This window comes from Lepidochelys kempii, chromosome 2 (genome assembly GCF_965140285.1).
Source record: "Lepidochelys kempii isolate rLepKem1 chromosome 2, rLepKem1.hap1, whole genome shotgun sequence".
Classification (NCBI taxonomy): domain Eukaryota; kingdom Metazoa; phylum Chordata; order Testudines; family Cheloniidae; genus Lepidochelys; species Lepidochelys kempii.
In genome coordinates this window covers 143,879,068-143,902,154 of record NC_136381.1, presented here as the reverse complement: position 1 = coordinate 143,902,154, position 23,087 = coordinate 143,879,068, and the positions used below count along the sequence as shown (strand labels likewise).

Sequence of the window (23,087 nt, the reverse complement as noted above, 5' to 3'; positions counted from 1 at the left end):
GTCTAGCTCCAACTTCAAGCCATTGGATCTTATTAAAGCTTTGTCTGTTGAACTGAAAAGTCCATTATCAAATTTTTGTTCCCCATGTATGTACATATAGACTGTGATCAAGTCACTCCTTAACCTTCTCTTTGTGGCTCTTCTCTTAAACTTTCAAATTTATCCACACCTTATCTGAACTGTGGACATCAGTGCCAAATACAGAGGTAATATAGCCTCCTTACTCCAACTCTATATTCTCTATTTATATATCCAATGAACATATTAGCCCTTTTGGCCACTGCGTCGCACTGGGAGCTCATGTTCAGCTGATTACCCAGCATGAATGTCAAGTCCTTTTTAGAGTCATTGCTTCCCAGGATTCAGTCCCTCATTCTGTAAGTAAGAGCTACACTCTTTGTATTAAGATGTATAACTTCACATTTGGCCATATTAAAGCACATATTTGTTTGCCTGAGCCTAACTTACAAAGCAATCCAGATCACTCTGTATCTCTGCTCTTTCATTATTTACATTTCCCTCAACCTTTGTCATCTGCAAACTTTGTCTGTGATAATTTTATGTTTTCTTGAAAGTCACTGATAAAAAATTATGTTCACCAGCTAAATCACAGACCTAGTATGGGAAAGAGGACAGAAGCTTTTGCTTCCTGCTATTTGAACTAAAGGAAAATCTCCATTAGGTATCACTATGATTTTTAAGTCCAAATCTACTTTTTAAACCAGATACTAGAGGACAGGAGTACTTGTGGCACCTTAGAGACTAACAAATTTATTAGAGCATAAGCTTTCGTGAGCTACAGCTCACTTCATCGGATGCATACAGTGGATATAGTATGCATCTGATAAAGTGAGCTGTAGCTCACAAAAGCTTATACTCTAATAAATTTATTAGTTTCTAAGGTGCCACAAGTACTCCTTTTCTTTTTACGGATACAGACTAACACGGCTGCTACTCTGAAACCTGATACTAGAGGACGATACTTTCAAAGACAACAAATGAGCAATAGTCTGATTTCTTTTAACAAAGGCCAGTGGTGCATAAATTGTACATCCCAGCCAACACATGATAATGTCTTCAGTGTAATATAGGCTGGCGTGATAAGAAATCTAAAATTATTACACTACAAATACGAATCTAATTTAGTTATTCAAACATCTGATATTTGTATATTAAATATTTGTATGATCTTGAGTCCACCTTTCACTGTAAAAAATGTATCATTAGAATTCCTTTGGTACATTGTAATTACTGTAAACAGTTATACATAGCTAAGCATTACAGACAACGCTATCCATTGCTTACCTTGATGGCTTCTACAGAATCATATTTGTCCAGTTTGTTGATATGGTTAGTGATACTGGTATTAAGAGGAGCTGGCGACACTGGATGGATAACAGTTGCATCATGGGATTGCTGCTGATATCGTTGGCAGTAAGTGTAAACAAGCAGTGTAAGGAGGCAGCCAAGTATAGAACTGCTCAAGCCTACTGCAATCATGTGGAACATGTTAAACTCTGAAGAACGGATAGCAAAAGATAGCATTACCTTTAAGGCAGTCACAATAAGAGTTTTGAAACATTAGAAAAAACACGAACAGGTGCTTTGATTCAGAAGGGAATAAAGTATCTCATGGTGTTATGCATTTCTTGGAAATGTCAATCGCCAAGATTTTTATTTGTACTTAAAAATACATTGCATATCTCTAGAGATCACTATAAGCATCTTATATCACCACATCTGTAATATTGATTTGGCTGGATTTTCAAAAGGAGTTAGGGGCTCAACTCCGATTGAAATTAATTGCATTTCCTTAAGTATCTTGAAAATCTCTGCCTAAATTCGGTTCTGTAAATTGTACTGCAAAGTATCCAACATCACCATTTCCATGTTGTATTATAAAAAGATATATTATCTACACTAATTCATTTTGATTGAATCAAATCATCTCCTTGTATGTTGTTCTTCTAATTCTTTCTGTTATACTCAATGACTAGTTGGGACAATTTAGAACGAAAGAACTAAGGTGAAACCCAAGTAAGTTTAATCAAAACCAATAAAAGACACCTGAACCCTGCTCTCCCTAAAAGGCTCTGGAAGACTCCTTTACCTGGTGCTTTCTTCCAGGGGCAATGGCCTGGTGCTTTTCCAATACCCCATTCACCTCTGGTGGACCCCCCTCACTCTTCCTATATCTTCAATGGGTGGCCAAGTTGCTCACTTCCCCATCCTGCATAATTATTTTTGTAAGTGGGAGTGGAAGTATTAGCACTGTAGGGAGAACAGGGGAACAAGGATTTCCCAATGTCCAATACACACTGGAACATCTCAGTCTGAGAGTTCAAGGGAAGTGTAATGTACAGCAGTATAAGCAGGAATCTTTCCACTTGCTCCGCCTCTAGATGATATTGTGGGGTCTGTAGAGTAGGTAGCCCCCATAAAGAAGTAAAATTGGGAAGCAAGCCCATGGGCTGCCCTTTTGAGCCAGATGCTCATTCCCTGATGGCATTGAGAGGTGAGAGACAGCAGGCAACACACAGACACACATACACCAAAAGTTGGCACCAGCTATTGATGAATTAGAGGTAAGTGAATTACATTGCCTTGCGCCACTTTTTCAAAGGTAGAGCTGCTTTTTTTGGTGTGGTGAATGAAGGGATAACAACAAGTAGTTCAAATTTTTATCCTGAGTACCCAGTTTAGTTTTGTACAAACTAACATTTGATTGACTAAAAGGGCCCAAATGAGGGATTATAGGCCTAGATCCTCAAAAGTATTTAGGTGCCTAACTCTCATTGATTATAATTAAGGCTAAGATTTTTCAGGGATATTTTTAGTAAAACTCAGGGACAGGTCACGGTCAATAAACAAAAATTCACAGAAGCCTGTGACCTGTCCCTGACTTTTACTAAAAATATCCCTGACAAATTGGAGAGGGAGAAGGATCCAGCACCCACAGCTGATGGGGCCAGACTCTGGAAGTCATGGATTCCGTGACTTCTGTGACATAATTGTAGCCTTAATTATAATGCCTCAAGATCCGGGCCATAGTGTCTCTGCTGAAAACTGGGTAGTGGCACTGGAATATAGAAAGGGATGTTCATAGGGGCCCTATTTTCAGCAGGCACATAAATCAGTACTTATATGCCTCAAATAGGTTTTAGGTGCCTAAATGTGGATTAAGGTGGCTAACTTGGGTACTAATATATGTAAGTGGCCCATGAATCACTTGCCATCTTTTTGCAAAAGTTTTCCTCAGACACAGAATTTGGTAAAAATGTGAGGAAGCAGAAAACAATCAATTCAGAGTGAAATCTCAGAGTAGAACCCATTGTGCATGCTGATGACTTCACTTTTCCCCACTGAACTCACTCCCCTTTCCTTTAATGAAAAAGTGCTTCCACTGTACATAAGAATGCTAGAACCAGCCAGAGCTTTGACTGTGGCTAAATACTTAATAAGTGCAATTGTTAAAAACTAAAATAAAGTATTTTTATTTTTAAACAATTTCTCTTCCTGCTCAGGATCTGTTTTGCTAACATTGTGGTTGTTTTGTAGGAGATATTTTATTTTGTTTGTTTTTCTTTTTGGCAGTTGGTCTGATAATGAGCTAGAGATACAGTCTGAGACATTAAATGGGTGACTAAGCTGACTCATAGCTGTTCATTTGACTCCCAAGGGGGGATGATGAAATTATCATCCTGGATTGGTCCAGTGAGTTTCCAGATTTTTGATCTGCAAGTAACTTGTTTATAATAGGGCTTTCTCCTGTGGAGAGAAGAGTGATGGCCCTTGGGGGAGGCGGGAAGGAGAGAGTAAGAACTTCAGGTAACATGCTGTTGACTCAAAGGTAGGCAGTGGCAGTCAGATATTTAATAAGGCAGCTTCTGGTAACTACAGTCTGTTTTTTCTCAGAAAATGTAAGTAATGAGAATATGGCATTTAGAAGGTAGAGTAAAAGAGAAGGAAGCAAGAGGTGGAACAAATAGAGGAAAAGTAGGAATCAATTATACAATTTTAAAAAAAACAGGTAAAGATTCTGCTACAGAGAAATGAAAAACTTACCACCACACAGTTTTTCTTCTATGCTGCTAGATCTTGCTACTGATATTTCTAGAAAAACAAACAATATAATTAAAATGTGTAGATAAAACATAGCAGAGATATACTAAGCTGATGAATAGAGAATAAGATTTTTTAAAAATTTATTTCACTATATTCATTCCAGAGCTCTGAGAAAAGATTTTCACCCCTGTTGAAACTGGCCAAAACCACCAAACAAATCTTCACTCTTAACTCCATGAAAAATAACACAAACTTTATTCATTCTTGTCTCAAAAGTCTCAAGAATTAAACAAATGGCAGATATTGTAGGTGGGAAACTTCTTTAATTGGCAAGCCACTTCTCCCCCACAGAATAGTGAGTTTCTTAATGGGGAAAATAGAAAAAAGTTCACAGGCTAGCTCGGGGGTACAGTAGTGGTGTTTTAGCATGAAGACCCATGTCTACTCGTGGAAAATGTCAAACTTTCATCTCAGATCAGTGTGACCTATGAGACCTTCATTGCCCACTGACAAAGGGTTTACTGTCATGTAACAGCAACTGCAATTAAGCCTGACAAACTTACTATACCTAACACATTGCGGTCATGGTATGTATCTATAAAGAATGTCAGGTAAGGTATCAAATGAAAACTTATATCATACTGGTCATGATCATCACTGTGTGATGTAACAATTAAAAAGTTGTAGGTATGTACTAAAAATATGCTCAAACTATGAAACCAGGCAGGGTTTGGTAAGCAAGCTTGTTCCAGACAAAGGAATGCTGATCTGCCTGTCTGTCTGGGTCTCAAATGTAAATGGATCAGGGTAGGTCAAAGACAATGGGAATCAAATTTGTATCTGACGTCAACCAGAAAATCAAATTATCAAGAGGACAATCCCTTCCAAAGGCATCATCCATGAAGCATCATGGCTGTCAGATGGAGGGCCTGCAGGCTGTGACTGAGGAGGCAGATGTGGTCCTGAGTGATCACATCTCCCTCTAGCTGGAGTAGCAGTCTGACTGATAGCTCTACTACCAGCCGAGAACCGGCGTTGTCAGGACCATGCTGGGGCGATAAGTACAAGGCATGAATTTTGTTAACATGTGAGGAGCTATTGACAGGCCAAAGGGTAGCACTGAAAATGGAAGTGGGATCCATTTACCATGAACTTGAGGAAATGTTGATGGTTCTGACGAATTGCTATGTGAAAATATGCATCCTTTAAGTCAAGAGCAGCATACCAGTCCCCACGTGAGGGAATAATGGAGGCCAGAGTGACCATCCAGAAGTTTGTTTTCTTCAAGAACTACTTCTGCTCTCTTAGATCTAAAATAGGCCTGAGACCCCCTTTTGCTTTCCAGATTATGAAGTAGCAGGAAACAGGGGAACTTATTCTATATCCCTCACAAGTAGGAGGGATTGCACCTCCTGCAGTAGCATGACCTCATGGTCCCTGATGACAGACAGGGAAGGGCGATGGGAGTGAGAACAGAAACAAACTGAAAGGTATATCCCTCTTCCACTGTGCTTAAGACCCAATGATCCATGTGATGTAGGACCAAGCATTTAGGAAATGGGACAGATGATGGGCAAATAGAGGGTGGGAAAAGATGGCACCGTTGGGACTGGTAGTATGACCTCGACCAATGTGTTAAAATGCTTGTTTGGAGGACCCATCTTATCTAGATGAACTGGCAGTTGCAGAGGAGGAGAGAGGTACCGGACACCTCTTGTAACCTCTGGCCTTCTTTTTGGACAGGTCCTGGGTACAAAGCATGAAAACTGGATACACGGGGGCGGGGGACTGCTGTGGGCAAAACAGCTTTCTTTTTGCCATCAGTGTATAAATACTCAGCGACTCAAAGGTTGCCCTTGAATCCTTGGGACTATGCAGCCTCTCATCAATTTTCTCAGAAAAGAGTAAAGGATCCTCAAATGGGAGGTCTTGAAAAGTCTGTTGAACCTCTGGGGAAAACCAGAAAACTGCAGTCATGAACACTGCTGAATAGTAATGGCCAAAGCCATGGCTGAGCAGCAGAGTCAGCCGCATCTAAACTGGCCACTAATTTGCCTTCCTCTACCACTGTGGAGAATTCTTGTCTTTAAAATATTATCCCACAGGTTAACATTGTAATGATCCAGTTATGTCTTCTGGTTTGCAATTCTGAATTGGAGACCTCAGGTAGAACAAAGCTTCCTACCAAAGTGGTCTAGATTTTTTTGCCTCTTTTCCTTTTGGCATTGAAACCTACATATCTAGTGTGTTAAGCTCAGTTTGCAGTTTTTGTTTATTTACTAAGGTAATCTGTTTTGATCTGTTGGCTATCCCTTATAATCACTTAAAATATACCTCTTGTACTTAATAAACTTGTTTTTGTTTTTAACCCAGTTTGTGTAATGTATAACTGGGGGGAGGGTGTGGCGGGCAAAAAGCTGTGTATATCTCTCTCCATGGTGAGGGAGAGGGCAAATTTCAATTAGCTTACGCTGTACAGTTCTGGGTGCAGCACAAGGCAATACAATTTTGGGTTCACTCTCCAGACGGGGAGTGCACTTGAGTGCTGGGCAATTCCTCAGCTGAAAGCCTTCCCACGCAGTACTGATTGCAGTGTCTTTGTCTTTCTGCAGATGTGTGTGTCCCTATCTGTGTGTATGCTAGAGGAAGCTTGGGGGCCTGGTTTAGCAGGACAGGGTGAGGGAGCCTAGCCTGGTGGGATGGGCAGGCTCAGTGGTACCCCAGTACATCAGGAGGCACACTGGAAAGCAACCCATCACAGTGGACAGTGAGCAGGGTAATGTGCACCACTTATTGCTCTGAGACACCGGTGGTGATTTTAAATGAGTTTTAAGTGTGTTGCCTAGAGAACAGACAAAGTGGCTACAAAGTGGTTTGTTGTTTTCTGTTTGCTTATTTCGGGCAAAGGAAGTAGAGGCAGAAAAATAAGAAAATTAGTGAAAGTGAAGCTACCAAAAAGTTGGAGTTTTACAGATTACAGGTCTAAGAAAACGAAAAGATGCACAAGAGACAGCTGGAATTAAGACAACTACACATAAAAGAACAGGAAACGGAAGAAGTCCAACAAAAAGCAGCCCATGAAAGGGCCATGGAAGCCCAGAAGCAAGCCATGGAACTGCAAGCCAAAGAAGAAGCAGCCAGCCAAAAAGCTGCCCTGGAACTGAAACACAAAGAAATCAAATCCCAGAAGCAAGCCATGGAACTGAGGCAGCTAGAGGCAGTTAAAGCCCTGGAACTGAGAGACAAAGAAATGCAGGAGAGGGGGAAAAATGAGAGAAAGCATGAACTGGCCTTGATGCAGTGGAGGAAACAACCCCACATCGGGGGGGCACCGCTCCAAAAATCCACAAATGGCAGTGGTTGTGTCCTGCATCAGTAAGACTGGGGACATTGCTGAATACTTCATCACCTTTGAGAGGCTGTGTGTGCTCTATGAGATTCTTGATAGTCAAAAGATGACCACTTTGGTTGCAAAGTTGTCTGGGAGAGCTATGAATATATTCAATAAGATGCCAATGGGTGATACTTCCAATTATGGTAAATTCAAGGAAATAGTTTTAAAACAGTTTCAGATTACCCCTTTTACTTACCGAGTAAAATTTAGAAGCCTTAAGAGAGGGGCTGGAATAAGTAATGTGGCATATGTAAACCAAATGAGAGATTTACTCGATAAGTGGGTAAGGGGAAAAGGTATTTCAAGCTTTGAAGAAATGTGTGATCTGGTTGCTCAGGTTCCTGAATATGTGTCACAATGATGTAAAACAGTGTTTATGGGATAAGAGGGTAAAAACTGTTGAACTTCCTATTTTTGCGGATAAATATGAACAGTCCCAAGCAGCTATTAGAAATAAATCACAGGCAGAGGGATTTAAGTTTGGTGGGAAGCAAGGTCACCACTTTACCCATGGAGAGAGGGAGGGTGGCCAGGAGGTGGGCACTCACTCTCCCAGAATCTTACCTCCCATACCCATCTCAAACTGCCCTTAAAAACAGGAGATCCTAGAAGGTGCTTCCACTGTAATTCTAGAGCACCTGAGACATAATTGCCCCAAACTGAAGGAAAATAAACCTCCCCTGACCCATATTGGCTCAGTTGTCCTCAGCCCCGAGGCCCCAGAGGGTACCCCCACAACTTACCACACCTGCTTGGTGGACATAGGACCTGGTGAACCAGACAGCGAACACATTAAGGTTGTCAAGATTGATGGTACAGAGTGCCTGGGGTGGAGGAATACTGAGGCTCAGCTCTCTCTGGTTCAACCAAGTGTTGTCCCAGAGGCTAATACTTTACCGTGCCAAACGGCCAGCATTAAGGGGATGGGGCCAGACAGGTTCCCCATGTCACTAGTGTAAGTTTGTATGGAATGGGAAGGTTTGGAAGGCGATTTACTTGTGGGGATGCTAGAGGACATCCCGGTGGACATGTTGGTAGGGAACATTACTTCCATAAGGCCAGGACTGTTGGTGTGGTAACTCGCAGAAAGAAGTAGTATTGTGTAGGGTCCTTGTAAGGGGAGGAGAGTGTATTGCCTGTCAGTGAGAAGGCTGTTCCAACTGGTGGCTGCAAGTCTGATGCAGCTAAACCAGGGATATATCCTGCTCTAGAGAGCATGGAGGTGTGTGTCTCAGAGAGAAGCCCGGGGAAGGGCACTGGAACCTTAGAATCCACAGAGGAGGTGGGTGAGGGTTCCATTGGCACTGCAGTGCAGGGTGGCAGTGTGCTTCCAAGTGAGGGAGAAGCAGAGTCAGGCCTCTGTTCAACTGAAAGCAGCATGTCCCCAGGGCTGGAGAGCTGTTGTCAGTGTCTGAGGAAATTATCCCAAGTATTAGCTGTCAGGAATTGCAGGAAACCAAAAGTCAGCCCCCTCTCTAGAGAGTGTAAGGAAGTGTGTCCTAGAGGGAACTCCAGCAAGGAGGGTGGAGGAGAAGTTTATTGAAGAGGATGCAAAACTGTATAGAGAGGCTTCTGTGGGAAGGAACACAGGCCCTGGGCAACTCTATAAGCAATTGGTTGTACCCAGCCAGCACCGGGGGGAATTAATGCTGGTAGCGCATGATGGTCCCTTTGCTGGTCGCTTGGGGGTACAGAGGACTTATGACAGGCTAAGGAGAATTTCTACTGGACAGGAATACAGAACGATGTGAGAGATTATTTCAGGTCTTGTGTAGTGTGTCAGGGAAGGAAAAGACCTGCAGGACCCCAGAAAGCTCCCCTGTGTCCCTTACCTGTGATACAGGAGGCATTCCTGAGGGTGGCAATGGTCATTGTGGGTCCTATGCCATGCCCCACTCAGAAGGGGAACAAGTATATCTTAGTGGTGGTGGATTTTACCACTAGATATCCTGAGGCGGCCGCTCTGTCTAATATAGAAGCCGAGACAGTGGTAAGAGCTTTTCTCACTATATTCAGCAGAGTGGGTTTCCCTAAGAAGATTTTGTCTGACTAGGGGGGAAACTTTGTCACGGATATTCAACAAGCTATAGAAGGTGTGTGAAGTGAGACAACTTAAAACTGTCCCCTATCGTCCCCAGGCCAATAGTTTGGTGGAGAGGTTCAACAGGACTCTATAATCCATGCTGGGAATGTATGCCAAGAAAAGGGGCCAAAGTTGGGACAAGTTATTGCCATTTCTATCGTATACTTACAGGAAGATACCCCAAGAGTCGACAGGGTTTTCTCCATTTGACTTTTTATATGGGAGAAAAGTAAGGGGACCCTCTCGCTCTCATTAAAGACTCATGGGAAGGGTGCAATGAGGTGAGGGAAGAACCAGTGACTGAGTATGTTCAGAGGTTCAGAAAGGAGTTAAAGGACACAATAGCAGTTGTCCAAAACAACCTCCAAGACAGTCAGGCAAAACAAAAGGCATGGTATGATGATAATACTTGTAAACACTCTTTTGACATAGGAGACTTTGGTGATGGTACTCAACCCTGCAAAAAGGTTTAAAATGCAAAACTCCTGGGAGAGGCCCGTTGAGGTGGTAAAAGTGGCAAATGAAGACACGTATCAAGTTAAAAAGCCCCATGATGATACTGTTCTGCAACTAGTACATGTGAACCAGCTCAAAGCCTATCATAGTAGGGAGGCTGGAGTAAACATGATCTGTTGTGTGGAAGGGGAAACTGAGGCCCACCCACTCTGATTTGATGGCTGAATGCAAAGATGGAGCAACTCTGGAAAGCACTAAAATATGTAGAGAATTAACATTAGTCGAAAGGGATGAAGGGGGGGAGATGTTGTCAGTGCTGCAAGAATACAGCAACGTGTTATCCAACAAGCCAGGGAGACTTGCTGTCCCATAAAATCTTCACAAAAGGGGCACAACCTAAGTTCCCTGTAAGCTGCATGGCCATGCAGCAGCCTATTTAGCGCCGCACAGGTGCTCAGGCAATCTGCCTGGGGACATGCCGAGGGAGGGGCGCCCCTCCCCCAGCGCCCACTTAGCCCAGTCCCCAACGTGCCGTGGCTGGGGCGTCCCTCTCCCAGCCCCAACTCAGCCCGCAGCCTGGACCTGCCGCATCTGGGGCACCTGGACTTGCCAGGGGACGCGGCTGGAGAAGCCCGGCCCCGGCCCCAGGCATGGTTGGGGCGGCGCCTCAGGTACGGCTGGCAGTGCAGCCCGGGCTGGCCCCAAGGCACGGCCCAGCCCTGGAGCAGCCCAGCCATGGCCTGGGCGGCCTGGCCTGACCTCAGGCACAGCCCTCCCCTGGACCGGACCTGCTGTGGCTGGGGGAGGGGCACTTATCCTGCAGCCGCAGCACTCCCAGGTGCTGCTGTGGGGAGAGAGTGCTGGGGGGAGTCCACACTCCCCGCCGTAGCCCCAGAGCCCCCTCCTGCATCCCAAACACATCATATCTGGCCCCACCCCAAAGCCTGCACCCCCAGCCAGAGCCCTCACTGCCTGCACTCAACCCTCTGCCCCAGCCCTGAGCCCCTCATTGCCAGCCTCACCCCAGAGCCCACACCCCCAGCCAGAGCCCCGCCACATGACTTGTTATGTGACACATCACCTTCATATTGGTGCACATAACAAAATTCATTCTGCACATGGGTGGGAAAAATTAGAGGGAACACTGGGCATGACCCCTGCCGTCTTCTAGGCCATACCGGGCCATTGGCAAGGTGAAAAAGCAAATTCGTACAGAGATACAGAACATGTTAGACCTGGGAAGAATTAAGGAATCGGACAGCTCGTGGGCATCCCCTGTGGTCTTGGTCCCCAAAAGGGATGGAACTGTAAGATTTTGTGTGAACTAAAGAAAACTTAATGCTGTTACTGTAACTGATGTGTACCAAGAACTGACGATAAACTGGATGTGCAAAGGCAAGCCAAATACCTCAGTACTTTCGATTTAACTAGAGGTTACTGGCAGATGCCTCTGGAGGAGGAGGCACAGCAGAAATCTGCTTTTATCACTGATATAGGGCTCTATGAATTCAGTGTTACCTTTTGGTTTGGTAAATACTGGTTCAACCTTCCAGAAACTGTTCAACACGGTAGTAAAGGTTTTACAGAGCTTCGCAACGGCATACATAGATGACATAGCTGTATTCAGCAACACGGGATGACCACAAGAAGCTCAAAGAGGCTGGTCAACCATAAAACCCTTGAAGTGCAAGATAGGAGTAGCCAAAGTCCCTTATCTAGGACACTGGATTGGAGGGCGACAAATATCCTCTGACCCTCCTAAGGTAGAAACCACTGTAAATTGTCCTGTGCCCCAAACTAAAAGGCGGGTCCAATCCTTCATAGGCTTGGCAAACTATTACAGGAGGGTTTTTTTGGGGGGGGTGGGGTGGGAGGAGGTGTTCAGCAACATTGTATCCCCAATCACAGACTTACATAAAAAGCACCAACCTACTAAGGTGATTTGGTCAGAGGCATGTCAGAAAGGTTTTGATAAGGCACTCTTTTCTGCAAAGCCCATGCTAGCCAGCCCTGACTTTGATAAGACTTTTGAATTATGTACTGATGCATCTGACACTGGCTTGAGTGCTGTACTGATGCAAACAGGGGAGGACAAGAAGAAGCACCCATTGCCTTCCTAAGCAAAAAGTTGTCCCCTACTGTACAGAATTACTCTGTCAGAGAAAAGGAGTGCTATGCCATAGTATGGACTGTTAAACAACTGAGGCCTTACCTTTTTAATAGAAAATTCAAGATTCTAACGGACCATTCATCCTTAATATGGCTACAAATTAGCCATACAGAACCAAGGGTACAAATTCCAAATTGCTACACTGGAGCCTAATCCTGAAAGAATTTAATATGGAGATTGTGCACATTAACGAAAACGAGAACATGATAGTACATGCACTGTCTAGGAAAGAGGAAATTGGGCCCACTGCCATTCACGTTAGTCCGTGATAACCCTCTGGCAGTAATCTAAGAGGGGAGGTGTAACACCTTGACACCCCCATATTCACCATGACCTGACACCCCAATACTCACCACTGTCATGCAATTAGGATATGTTTTGTACAAAATATGTCTTGTGAGGTATCATTCTAAATGTCTTGATCTGCTAGACATTAATATCTCATTGGATTGTATTTGTTTTTGTTGTATGTGAAGTTATGAAATTTGGCTACAAATGGGATAGGATACAGAGGGACCGAGACAAATTAGAGGATTGGGCCAAAAGAAATCTGATGAGGTTCAACAAGGAGAAGTGCAAATTCCTGCACCTAGGAAGGAAGAATCCCATGCACAGCTACAGACTAGGGACCAAGTGGCTAGGCAGCAGTTCTGCAGAAAAGGACCTAGGGGTTACAGTGGACAAGAAGCTGGATATGAGTCAACAGTGTGCCCTTGTTGCCAAGAAGGCTAACAACATTTTGGGCAGTATAAGTAGGAGCATTGCCAGCAGATTAAGGGATGTTATCATTTTCCTCTATTCAGCATTGGTGAGGCCTCATCTGGAGTACTGTGTCCAGTTTTGGACCCCACACTACAAGAACGGTATGGAAAAATTGGAAAGAGTCCAGCGGAGGGCAACAAAAATGAATAGGGGGGTGGAGCACATGATTTATGAGGAGAGGCTGAGAGAACTGGGATTATTTAGTCTGCAGAAGAGAAGAATGAGGGGGGATTTGATAGCTGCTTTCAACTACCTGAAAGGGGGTTCCAAAGAGGATGGCTCTAGGCTGTTCTCAGTGGTAGCAGATGACAGAACAAGGAGTAATGGTCTCAAGTTGCAGCGGGGGAGGTTTAGGTTGGATATTAGGAAAAACTTTTTCACTAAGAGGGTGGTGAAGCACTGGAATGCGTTACCTAGGGAGGTGGTGGAATCTCCTTCCTTAGAGGTTTTTAAGGTCAGGCTTGACAAAGCCCTGGTTGGGACGATTTAGTTGGGGATTGGTCCTACTTTGAGCAGGGGTTTGGACTAGATGACCTCCTGAGGTCTCCTCCAACCCTGATATTCTATGTATTACTGAAACATGTTGTGAGGTTGAAAGCACCCACAAGCAGCCTTTCAGGTACAAGAGTAAAAAGGCCAAACAATGTCAATGGCTTATTGAGGAAATGCACACAAGCACAAGGATTACCCCAGGAACTGTGTACAATAGAAACCTATCAGAGATAGCACCATACAATGGGAAATGTTTGATCCAGGTCACAATAAAAGAGCTTTCCAGCAAGTGGGAAGAAGATAAAAGGGGGACAATGACATCAGAGGGACCTCACTCTCTCTGCAACAACGCATGTGGAAACACCTAAGGGGAAAGGACTGAACTGTGGGAAGTGATGGCCCCAGGCCAAAAGGATCTTTAGCCTGTGTATGAAAACCTGGAAAAGCCAAGGCACCTTGTGCCTTAAGTGTCTGCCAGCCAGTTTATCACTCAGGGTGAGAATTTGCTAATTTATATCCTACCTATCTAGTGTGTTAAGCTCAGTTTGCAGTTTTTGTTTATTTACTAAGGTAATCTGTTTTGATATGTTGGCTATCCCTTATAATCACTTAAAATCTACCTCTTGTACTTAATACATTGTTTTTGTTTTTAACTTAGTTTGTGTAATTCACAACTGTGGGGTGGGGGAGCAGAAAGCTGTGCGTATCTCTCTCCACAGTGAGGGACAGGGCGAATTTCAATTAGCTTACGTTGTACAGTTCTGGGTGCAGCACAAGACAATACAATTTGGGATTTACTCTCCAGAGGGAGAGTGCACTTGAGTGCTGGGCAATTCCTTAGCTGAAAGCCTTCCCATGCAGTACTGATTTCAATGTGCTGTGTCTTTCTGCAGCTGGGTGTGTCGCTATCTGTGTGTGTGCTAGAGGAGGCTTGAGGGCCTCGCTTAGCGGGACAGGGTGAGGGAGCCCAACCTGGTGGAACAGTTGGGCTCAGTAGTACTCCGTCACAGTCCACAAGTCTGGCTGGATATCCAGTGCTTTTTCTGGATGGATATCCAGAGTTGCGTCCATCCTCCTTAGTAAGTGTTGATGGGCTTTGTAATCATCAGGTGGGGGAGAAGTGGTCTCCGATACAACTGTCTCATCTGGTGATGAGAAAGAGGAATCCAAAGTGTGCTGAGGTAGAGCTTTCTCTAATTCCTTAACGGGCAGATCTGCTGAGGGGACTTCCTTTTGTTTGGTACCAGACCCAGTACTAGGAGAGGACACTGGCTATTTCTAATGTGGTTGCTCCTGATGCCTGTCCAAAGCAGTAGAATGAGGGGAATGGGGAGACCTAAAGGCCAGCTGGAAACCCCAAATATTCCAGAATGGCCATGGATATGGGCCTGGGGCCCAATTATGTCTGGACCATTAGTCTTTGTGAGGTTCCAGTGGATACCAGGTTTGACAGGTACCCAAAGATGCATGCTGTATGCAACCAGGTAGTCACAAAAACCAACCTCAGAATGTGATGACAAATCTGCTTCCTCTGACAAAGGGGGGGGGGGTGTCAAATCTGTTGATACTGGGGAGAGATGGTCAGACCATGGAGAAGGTGGTCCAGCAAAATCATGCCTCTAGTCTGTAGTATCTTCAGAGACACTTTGGTTGGAGGTAGCTTTGGTACCGTATATTGTTCTGGTGCTAGAAGAGGAACATTAGATGCTGGTATATTAGATACTGGTACCATAAGACATGGATCAACAGGGAAACTGGTGTCAAGAGGCTAAGCAGTTTCCAAGCCACTGCATAATCCTTCAGAATAGATGGTAGCAAGATTGACTCCTGACTCTAATGTACTGTGAGTGATGAAGCAGAAGCAGTCACTTCAGGGGTCAGTCTTGATGGGCCTGGCCTAGGCTCTGGAGTTGATGAACCCTCTTGATCGGAGGACTGTCTTAGGAAGAGCCTCTTCTTCAAGTGCACTCCACTGCCTTTGTCTCCACTCTCACTTCAGTGCCAACGATCTTGAACTCTCAGGTACCGAATCCCTGGCTGACTTGCGGTGTCTCTTTGTAGGTACTGGAGACAGAGATAGGTCTCTTGGCTCAGCCAATGGTGGGGGAGAGCTCCCAACAGATGTGGAAGTGGTTCGTCCCCACTCTGAATGGGCAGGCTCTGAGGGCAAATGTAGCACTGCTTCCATTAGTAGAAACTTGAGCCGGGCCACTCTGTCTTTTTTGGACAGAAGCTTAAAAACCCTACAAAAACAGAGCACTAATGTGTGATTCTCCAAGGCACTTCAGACAACTAGGGTGTGGGTCACTCTGTGTCGTCGACTTATTACAGAGGTGACAGGGCTTGAACACGCATGTTCCATCAACCATTATGAGTGGTAAGAAGTTAACTGAGGGGCCCCTTTATAACACTGTGCAGCAGTGTGAGGTAGTAGAAGATGCATATGCCAACCTGACAGGTATCGCTGAGGGGAAAATTTCCAAGTGTGCATTGATGTGCACACACCTACAGTGGAATGGACATGTGCCAACTCTTGAAGAATTTCTACAAGAACAGAGACAAAATATACACTTCTGTGGTTTTAGAGAGCCAATTAAGCAGACCCCAGACCCCAATATTGTTTTGGTAGGTATTTAGAGTTATTTGAGGTGTGTGTGGGGGGGTTATATTAACAACAAGAAAAGATTGCTGGAGATAGAGAAAAGAATCACGGGCAACACTCCTAGAATTCAGAGTAACAGTCGTGTTAGTCTGTATTCGCAAAAAGAAAAGGAGTACTTGTGGCACCTTAGAGACTAGCCAATTTATTTGAGCATAAGCTTTCGTGAGCTACAGCTCACTTCATCAGATGCAACTCCTAGAATTGGCTTTAAAACTGATTCTATGTCCAGTTCCATTTTATGCTGAAGTACATACTTTACTAGTAGATGTGGAACAGAGATCTTGAACTTTGCATATCTTACATGCCTCAGACCATTTCTGCATTATCTTCATTCAGCTGTGAAATGAACCTTGGCACATTTCAAAGATGAAATTACCAGTCCAGACAAAATATTATTTTTGTTGGTTATGTGCTGACAGTGCAATTTGCCTGGATAAGGCAAAGATAATCCCTGCCCCAAAGCAGTTTACAAACCAAAAGACAGGAAGATAAAAACAGGCTGGGATGGCAATAGTGTGATGCTGCTATGGATTAGCCTTTGTGGGCATCACAGAAGCAGCTTTTCAGGAGGGAGCTGAATGATAAGGGGGAGGGAACCTCACACACTGGAAGAGAGACCTCAATCCAGGCACATGGGATGGTGTGAAAGAAGGTCTAAACTAAGGCATGAGAGGAGGGAAAAAAGGGATGGGGGGAGACTGGCATAACTGAGTAAAGGGGAGAGGTGGTTTGAATAGAGAGGATATGCAGTTGTTGGGGGTAGATCTTTGAAAGCAAGGACAGGAATCAAACTTGATTTAGTGGGTGACAGGGAGGGAACTGGAGCATTCAAAAACAGAGAATTATGTGGTCTAAGGCAGTGGTTCTCAACCGGGGGGGCCACGGGCAGGTTTCACGGGGAGCTTGGCCAAGCATGGTTGGCATTAGACTCATTAGGGCCCTGGGCAGAAAGCCAAAGTCCTGCCACACAGAACTGCAAGGAATATTGCAGGGCCCCGAGCCCTACCACCCAGGGCTGAAGTTAGCTTTTTGGGGCCCCGGGCAATTGCCCTGCTTCTACCTCTTAACACCAGCCCTGGCTATACATGCACAAGAACAGTTGTGGTGGCACAGGTGGGCTGTGTAGTTTTTTTATAGCACGTTGTGGGTGGTCTTCAGAAAGAAAAAGGTTGAGAACCTCCGGTCTAAGGGATGGGGCAGGAAGATGAGGTTAGCTGCTGCATTCTGGATGGACTGAAGGGGTGGGGGATGGGAATTGGGAAGGCCAGAGAGGAGGTGGTTTCAATACTGTAATAAAATATTTTATTATTAATCAAACATTCCTCACTCCATATTTTTTTAAAAAATGAGTGGTCCAAAATGCCATGTGCATTTTCAATTCTAGTAACTGGGATACTAATAGTATTTCAGTCTTACTAAATCTTGTTTTAAAGCCATGAGGAAGATGAACAAATACGATGTGGGAGTTCCCAGAATCCTCCTTTTTTCACACTGAGATTTTTTCATTTGTTTTGGATGAGAAATAAAAATGTTACTGGCTTCAAATGTATTCCTATTCACTGCACAACAGTTACACAAACCAACATCATTTAAATGTATTGATCTCATCGTGCTTCTGCACTGCATGTATTTTCAGTCACAGGGAAAAAGGTTGCTGTTCTGAGCAAACATAACTCTATTTCACGTTACAGAGGAAGGTGCCATTATTTTGTCTGTGGGCAGACTACTGTTTTTTTATGTGCACAGAGGGAAAGATGATTTTTAATAGCAATACAGTGTTGCCACCCACACTGTTTTGGGGATTTAAGAGACAGCAGTGATAAGAAACAATACAGTTGCAAATCTGAAGAAATGTTGAAGAATGACACATGATATTATTATCTTATCAGGTATTTAGCAGTCATGTGGGAGTTAAAGACCTGAGGCACAGCTAAACACATTTAATGTTGTGACCAGTTATTAACCTAATAGTAATGCATGGCATGAAATGATTTCCATAGCAACTGCTATAGTATATGGTTGTCTGTTTTACACATGAGGGTCATTCAAATTAGATGAATATCTCCAAAGTTCTGAAAAATAAAAAAACAAATCAGATCTCTCAGGCAATGAATACAGAAAGCAATGCAGACGTTCAGCTAAGGAGAATGAAAAGAATATGTAGAATATTATACTGAATAGCCAAATCCCCAGCTGGTGTAAATCAGCACATCTCCATTAAAATCAATGGAATTATGCATATTTACAGCATCAGAAGATCTGGCCCTATGTGTCCAGATATAAAGGCGGGGAAGCCTCCAGTGCCTGTGAAGTACAAGACTATTTGGTTAAAAAGCCTGGCAAAATTCTACTCGATCCTTTTCTTGAGATGAGTTATTTTCTGACTAAAAAAGTATCATTAATTTGTCATCATCATCAAATCACCACAGTAAAGGAGACGTGAGTAAATTTTATGCTCAAACTCATAAATTTTCATGACAGTTTTTCAAGACTGGGTTAATGGCATATTGTCTTATTAAACCATATAACATCCACAAAGCTGTCAAAAACAAAAGGGATGGACAGGGAAGGGACTTGGGGAAATCTGATACATGTGTGAAATGCCCCGTTTTTATACATCGTTCTCAATTGCGTAGTTTATTAGCTGATGAGGTGTAAGGTGAATAGGTGAGTAGACACCTCACCCCTAATTCTGGAGGAGGAATACGTTAATGTTTAGGAAGTTAAGTAATATGATTTTTATTTAAAGACTGCTGTTCACCAATTTCCCTTACAGCATAGGACTTGTCCATACTTAGTGCACCGCTGTAGTACTTAGTGAAGACACTACCTACACCGATGGGAGAGATTATCCTCTCAGCATAGTTATTCCACCTCCCCGAGGGGCGGTAGCTATATCAACGGGAGAAACTCTCCCATTGACACAGAACTGTCCACACTGGGAGTATGTTGGTATAACTATGTCAATCAGAGGTGTGGAAAAGCCACGCCCCTGAGCGACGCAGTTATACAGACATAAGTTGGTAATGTAGACCAAGCCATAGTGCTCATAGAATTTACCAGAGAACAATAACATTCTGAAACTTAAAGCAGTCCTATAGCTCAGAATTTGGAAGGGGTAAAGATGGCTTAAAACCAACCCTGTCACCTATTCTTTCCTGCACCTGAGGTCTGATCCTGCTCCATTATAGTCAACTGGAGTTTTCTCATTAACTTAAATGAGAGCAGGAGCAGGTCTCTAGTGAATCTCACCCTAAAGCTTATTTTAAGAATTTTAAGACCTAGCTTCCTATTAAATTCTCTCGGGTTTGCAGAATAATATGTATAGACTTATATTTAATTTCTACAGAATCCCATTGATTTCACCCTTATTAAATACCACAGGAATTTTACATAAGAGTTTAAGAAGGCCAGGATGTCCATCAAGGCAACATCCACCCTCCTTGAATATGCTCCTTTTTCATATTAGTCTGGTAGGAGCAATACCAGGGAGGTGTGAACACGTGGTGAACAAACCTGTGTAAAATTTGGTAACATTGTTCACTGAGTATATAAGGAAGCTTTATCATCTGGTGAATGTTGTCAGGGTTGTTGACCAGGATGGTTCAGAAGGTTTTCTTCAGTTTGTGACACTGTTGTTACTTACTATGTTAAGCATGCACAGGGACATGGTACATTTCTGCTATTTGTAGAGTTTCATAGATTCATAGATTTTAAGGCCAGAAGGGATCACTGGGATCATCTAAGCTGACCTCCTGCATAACACATAGAAATTCCCTGAATTAATTCCCGTTTGAACTAGAGAAGTAATTTTAGAAAAAACATCCAATCTTGATTTTAAAATTCCCATCAAATGGAGAATCCATCACAGCCCACAGTAAATTGTTCTAATGGATAATTACCTTCCCTGTTAAAAAATTACTTCCTGTCTGAATTTATCTGGTTTCAATTTCCAGCTGTTGGAACTTGTCATAACTTTTTCTGCTAGATTGAAATGCTATGATTTTTTTTTGTTCCACTTGCAGGTATGTATAGATTGGATCAAGTCACCCTTATCTTCTCCTTGTTAAGCTATACACACTGAGCTCTTTGAGGCATATTTTCCTATCTTTAATCATTCTTGTGGTTATTCTCCAAACCCTCACCAGTTCATCAACAACCTTCTTGAATTGTGGACACCAGAACTGGACACGGTATTCCAGCAGTGGTTTGCGCCCATGCCAAATACAGGGGTAATATAACCTTCCTACTCCTACCTGAGATTCCCCTGTTTAGGCATTTTATGACCACAACGTCGCACTGGGAGCTCATGTTCAGCTAATTATTCACTACAACCCCCAAATCTTTTTCAGAGTCACTGCTTCCCAGGATACTATCCCAAATCTTATATAAATGACCTATGTTCTTTGTTCCTACATGTATAATTTTACATTTGCCTATTTTACCAAGCAATCCAGGTCACTTTGTATCAGTGACCTATCCTCTTCATTATTTACCTCTTCCTTAATCTTTTTGTCATCTGCAAACTTTATCAGTGATGATTTTATGCTTTCTTCCAGATCACCCGATAAATTTAATTTATGCAATATTAATTTTGGATTGTTCTAGTTTTTTAATCAAACAGTGCAGTACTAAGTCAAATATCATACAGAAGTCTAAGTATATTACATCAACACTATTACCTTTTGTCATAAATATAAAGGGAAGGGTAAACACCTTTAAAATCCCTCCTGGCCAGAGAAAAAACCCTTTCACCTGTAAAGCGTTAAGAAGCTAAAATAACCTCGCTGGCACCTGACCAAAATGACCAATGAGGAGACAAGATACTTTCAAAAGCTGGGGGGAGGGAGAAGCAAAGCCTCTCTCTCTCTGTCTGTGTGATACTTTTGCCGGGGTCAGAACAGGAATGGAGTCTTAGAACTTAGTAAGTAATTTAGCTAGAGATGCGTTAGATTCTGATTTCTTTAAATGGCTGAGAAAATAAGCTGTGCTGAATGGAATGCAGATTCCTGGTTTTGTGTCTTTTTGTGACTTAAGGTTTTGCCTAGAGGGATTCTCTATGTTTTGAATCTAATTACCCTGTAAGGTATTTACCATCCTTGATTTTACAGAGGTGATTCTTTTTACTTTTTCTTCTATTAAAATTCTTCTTTTAAGAATCTGATTGCTTTTTCATTGTTCTTAAGATCCAAGGGTTTGGGTCTGTGGTCACCTATGCAAATTGGTGAGGATTTTTATCAAGCCTTCCCCAGGAAAGGGGGTGTAAGCGTTGGGAGAATTTGGGGGGGAAAGATGTTTCCATATGGGCTCTTTCCCAGTTATATACCTGTTAGACATTTGGTGGTGGCAGCGATAAAGTCCAAGGGCAAAAGGTAAAATAGTTTGTACCTTGGGGAAGTTTTAACCTAAGCTGGTAAAAGTAAGCTTAGGAGGTTTTCATGCAGGTCCCCACATCTGTACCCTAGAGTTCAGAGTAGGGAAGGAACCTTGACATGGTAGCAGAGTGGTGGGATTAACTTGAAATCATTTTGAGATCAATTTGAGATTTTTTGAACCAGAAGCACAGATTTGAAAAGGAATTTTTTTTTCTTTGGGCTGCTGGAAAGCAGGTTTTCGGCTGAAAGGAGTTAGAGTTTTTTTTTTTCCCCCTCTGCTTTGGGGCAGAGCAGAGAAAAAAGTGAATTGTCTTTTGTGAGCTGGAGTTTTCTCTACCTAAAGGCAGGGTAGTTAACCTCCTGCAGGGAAATTCACCAGTCTTCACAGATCTGAAGAAGATTTTTTTTACCTAAGAACAACAGGAGGCGTTTTCTGCCTATTTGCCTGGAGACAAAGGTGTTAGGTTTTTGTTTTGTTTTTAGGATTTTTCTGTAGGCTGACAATCACTATCAGAGAATGTAGGTATCATATTACAGCACAGCAAAATTTTACCAGCCAAGTTTTTTTTGTTTGTTTGTTTGTTTTCTAACTCTTGGGTGTAAAGTTAGTTAAAAACAGAGAGGCAAAGATGACAGAAACCAAGACACAAGACAAATTGGAGTTAGCCAGACTGGAGGCAGAAAGAGGCAGAAAAAGCCCTAGAAACTGCCCACAGGAGAGAAATGGAGGCAAAGGACAAAGAAATGGAGGCAGCGAAAGAGGCAGAAAAGAACCAAGAGGCTGCCCACAGGAGAGCTATGGAGGCAAGGGCCAAAGAACTGGAGGACAAGGAAAAAGAGAGGAAGCATGCACTGGAGATGGAGAAGGCAAAGGCTCAGCAGAATATACCAACAAACCCTAGCAATCCTTCTCCAGGTACCACTTCCGATCCCAGAAAGTTCCCCACCTACAAGGCAGGCGATGATACTGAGGCCTTCTTAGAAAACTTCGAAAGGGCCTGCCTTGGGTACAGCATCTCTACCGACCAATACGTGGTAGAGCTGAGGCCGCAGCTCAGTGGACCGTTAGCTGAGGTGGCAGCTGAAATGCCTAAAGAACACATGAACAAATATGAACTATTTAAATACAAGGTGAGAGTCAGAATGGGGATAACATTCTCGTCGGAGGTTCAGAGCCCTAAGGTGGAAACCAGACGTGTCATTTACCCGACATGCCTACCACATTGTGAAACATTGGGATGCCTGGATATCAGGAGCAAGTGTTGAATCTCCAGTAAATTTGCCCTTCCTAATGCAAATGGAACAATTCTTAGAGGGTGTTCCTGAGGAAATAGAAAGGTACATCCTAGATGGGAAGCCCAAAACTGTAATCGAGGCAGGGGAGACTGGAGCCAAATGGGTGGAGATGGCAGAGAAAAAAAAAACTGGTCGCAGTGGGAGCGGATACCAGAAGGGACAACCTCAGACCACACCCTACTACCAGGGAGAGCCCAAGGCCCCACCTACCCCCCAAGGAACCCTCCAGCCACTTTATCGTCCCGCCACACCGTTCTCCAACAACCCAGCTCGCCCCAGTGACCTGTTAGCAGGACGATGTTTTCAGTGTAACGAGCCAGGGCATGTAAAGG

General features: G+C 43.4%; 1 protein-coding gene across 1 annotated transcript in view; it reads right to left on the bottom strand.

Moving 5' to 3' along the window:
- The window catches only part of SEMA5A (semaphorin 5A), a 656,101-nt gene that overhangs the window by 4,071 nt on the left and 628,943 nt on the right, over positions 1–23,087 (bottom strand). Inside the window, exons 20-21 of the mRNA XM_073332370.2 lie at positions 4,066–4,113; positions 1,306–1,517 (exon numbers count right to left, since the gene is read on the bottom strand). Of these exons, the coding sequence (XP_073188471.1) occupies positions 1,306–1,517; positions 4,066–4,113 (260 nt within the window). The remainder of the gene's footprint in view (positions 1–1,305; positions 1,518–4,065; positions 4,114–23,087) is intronic.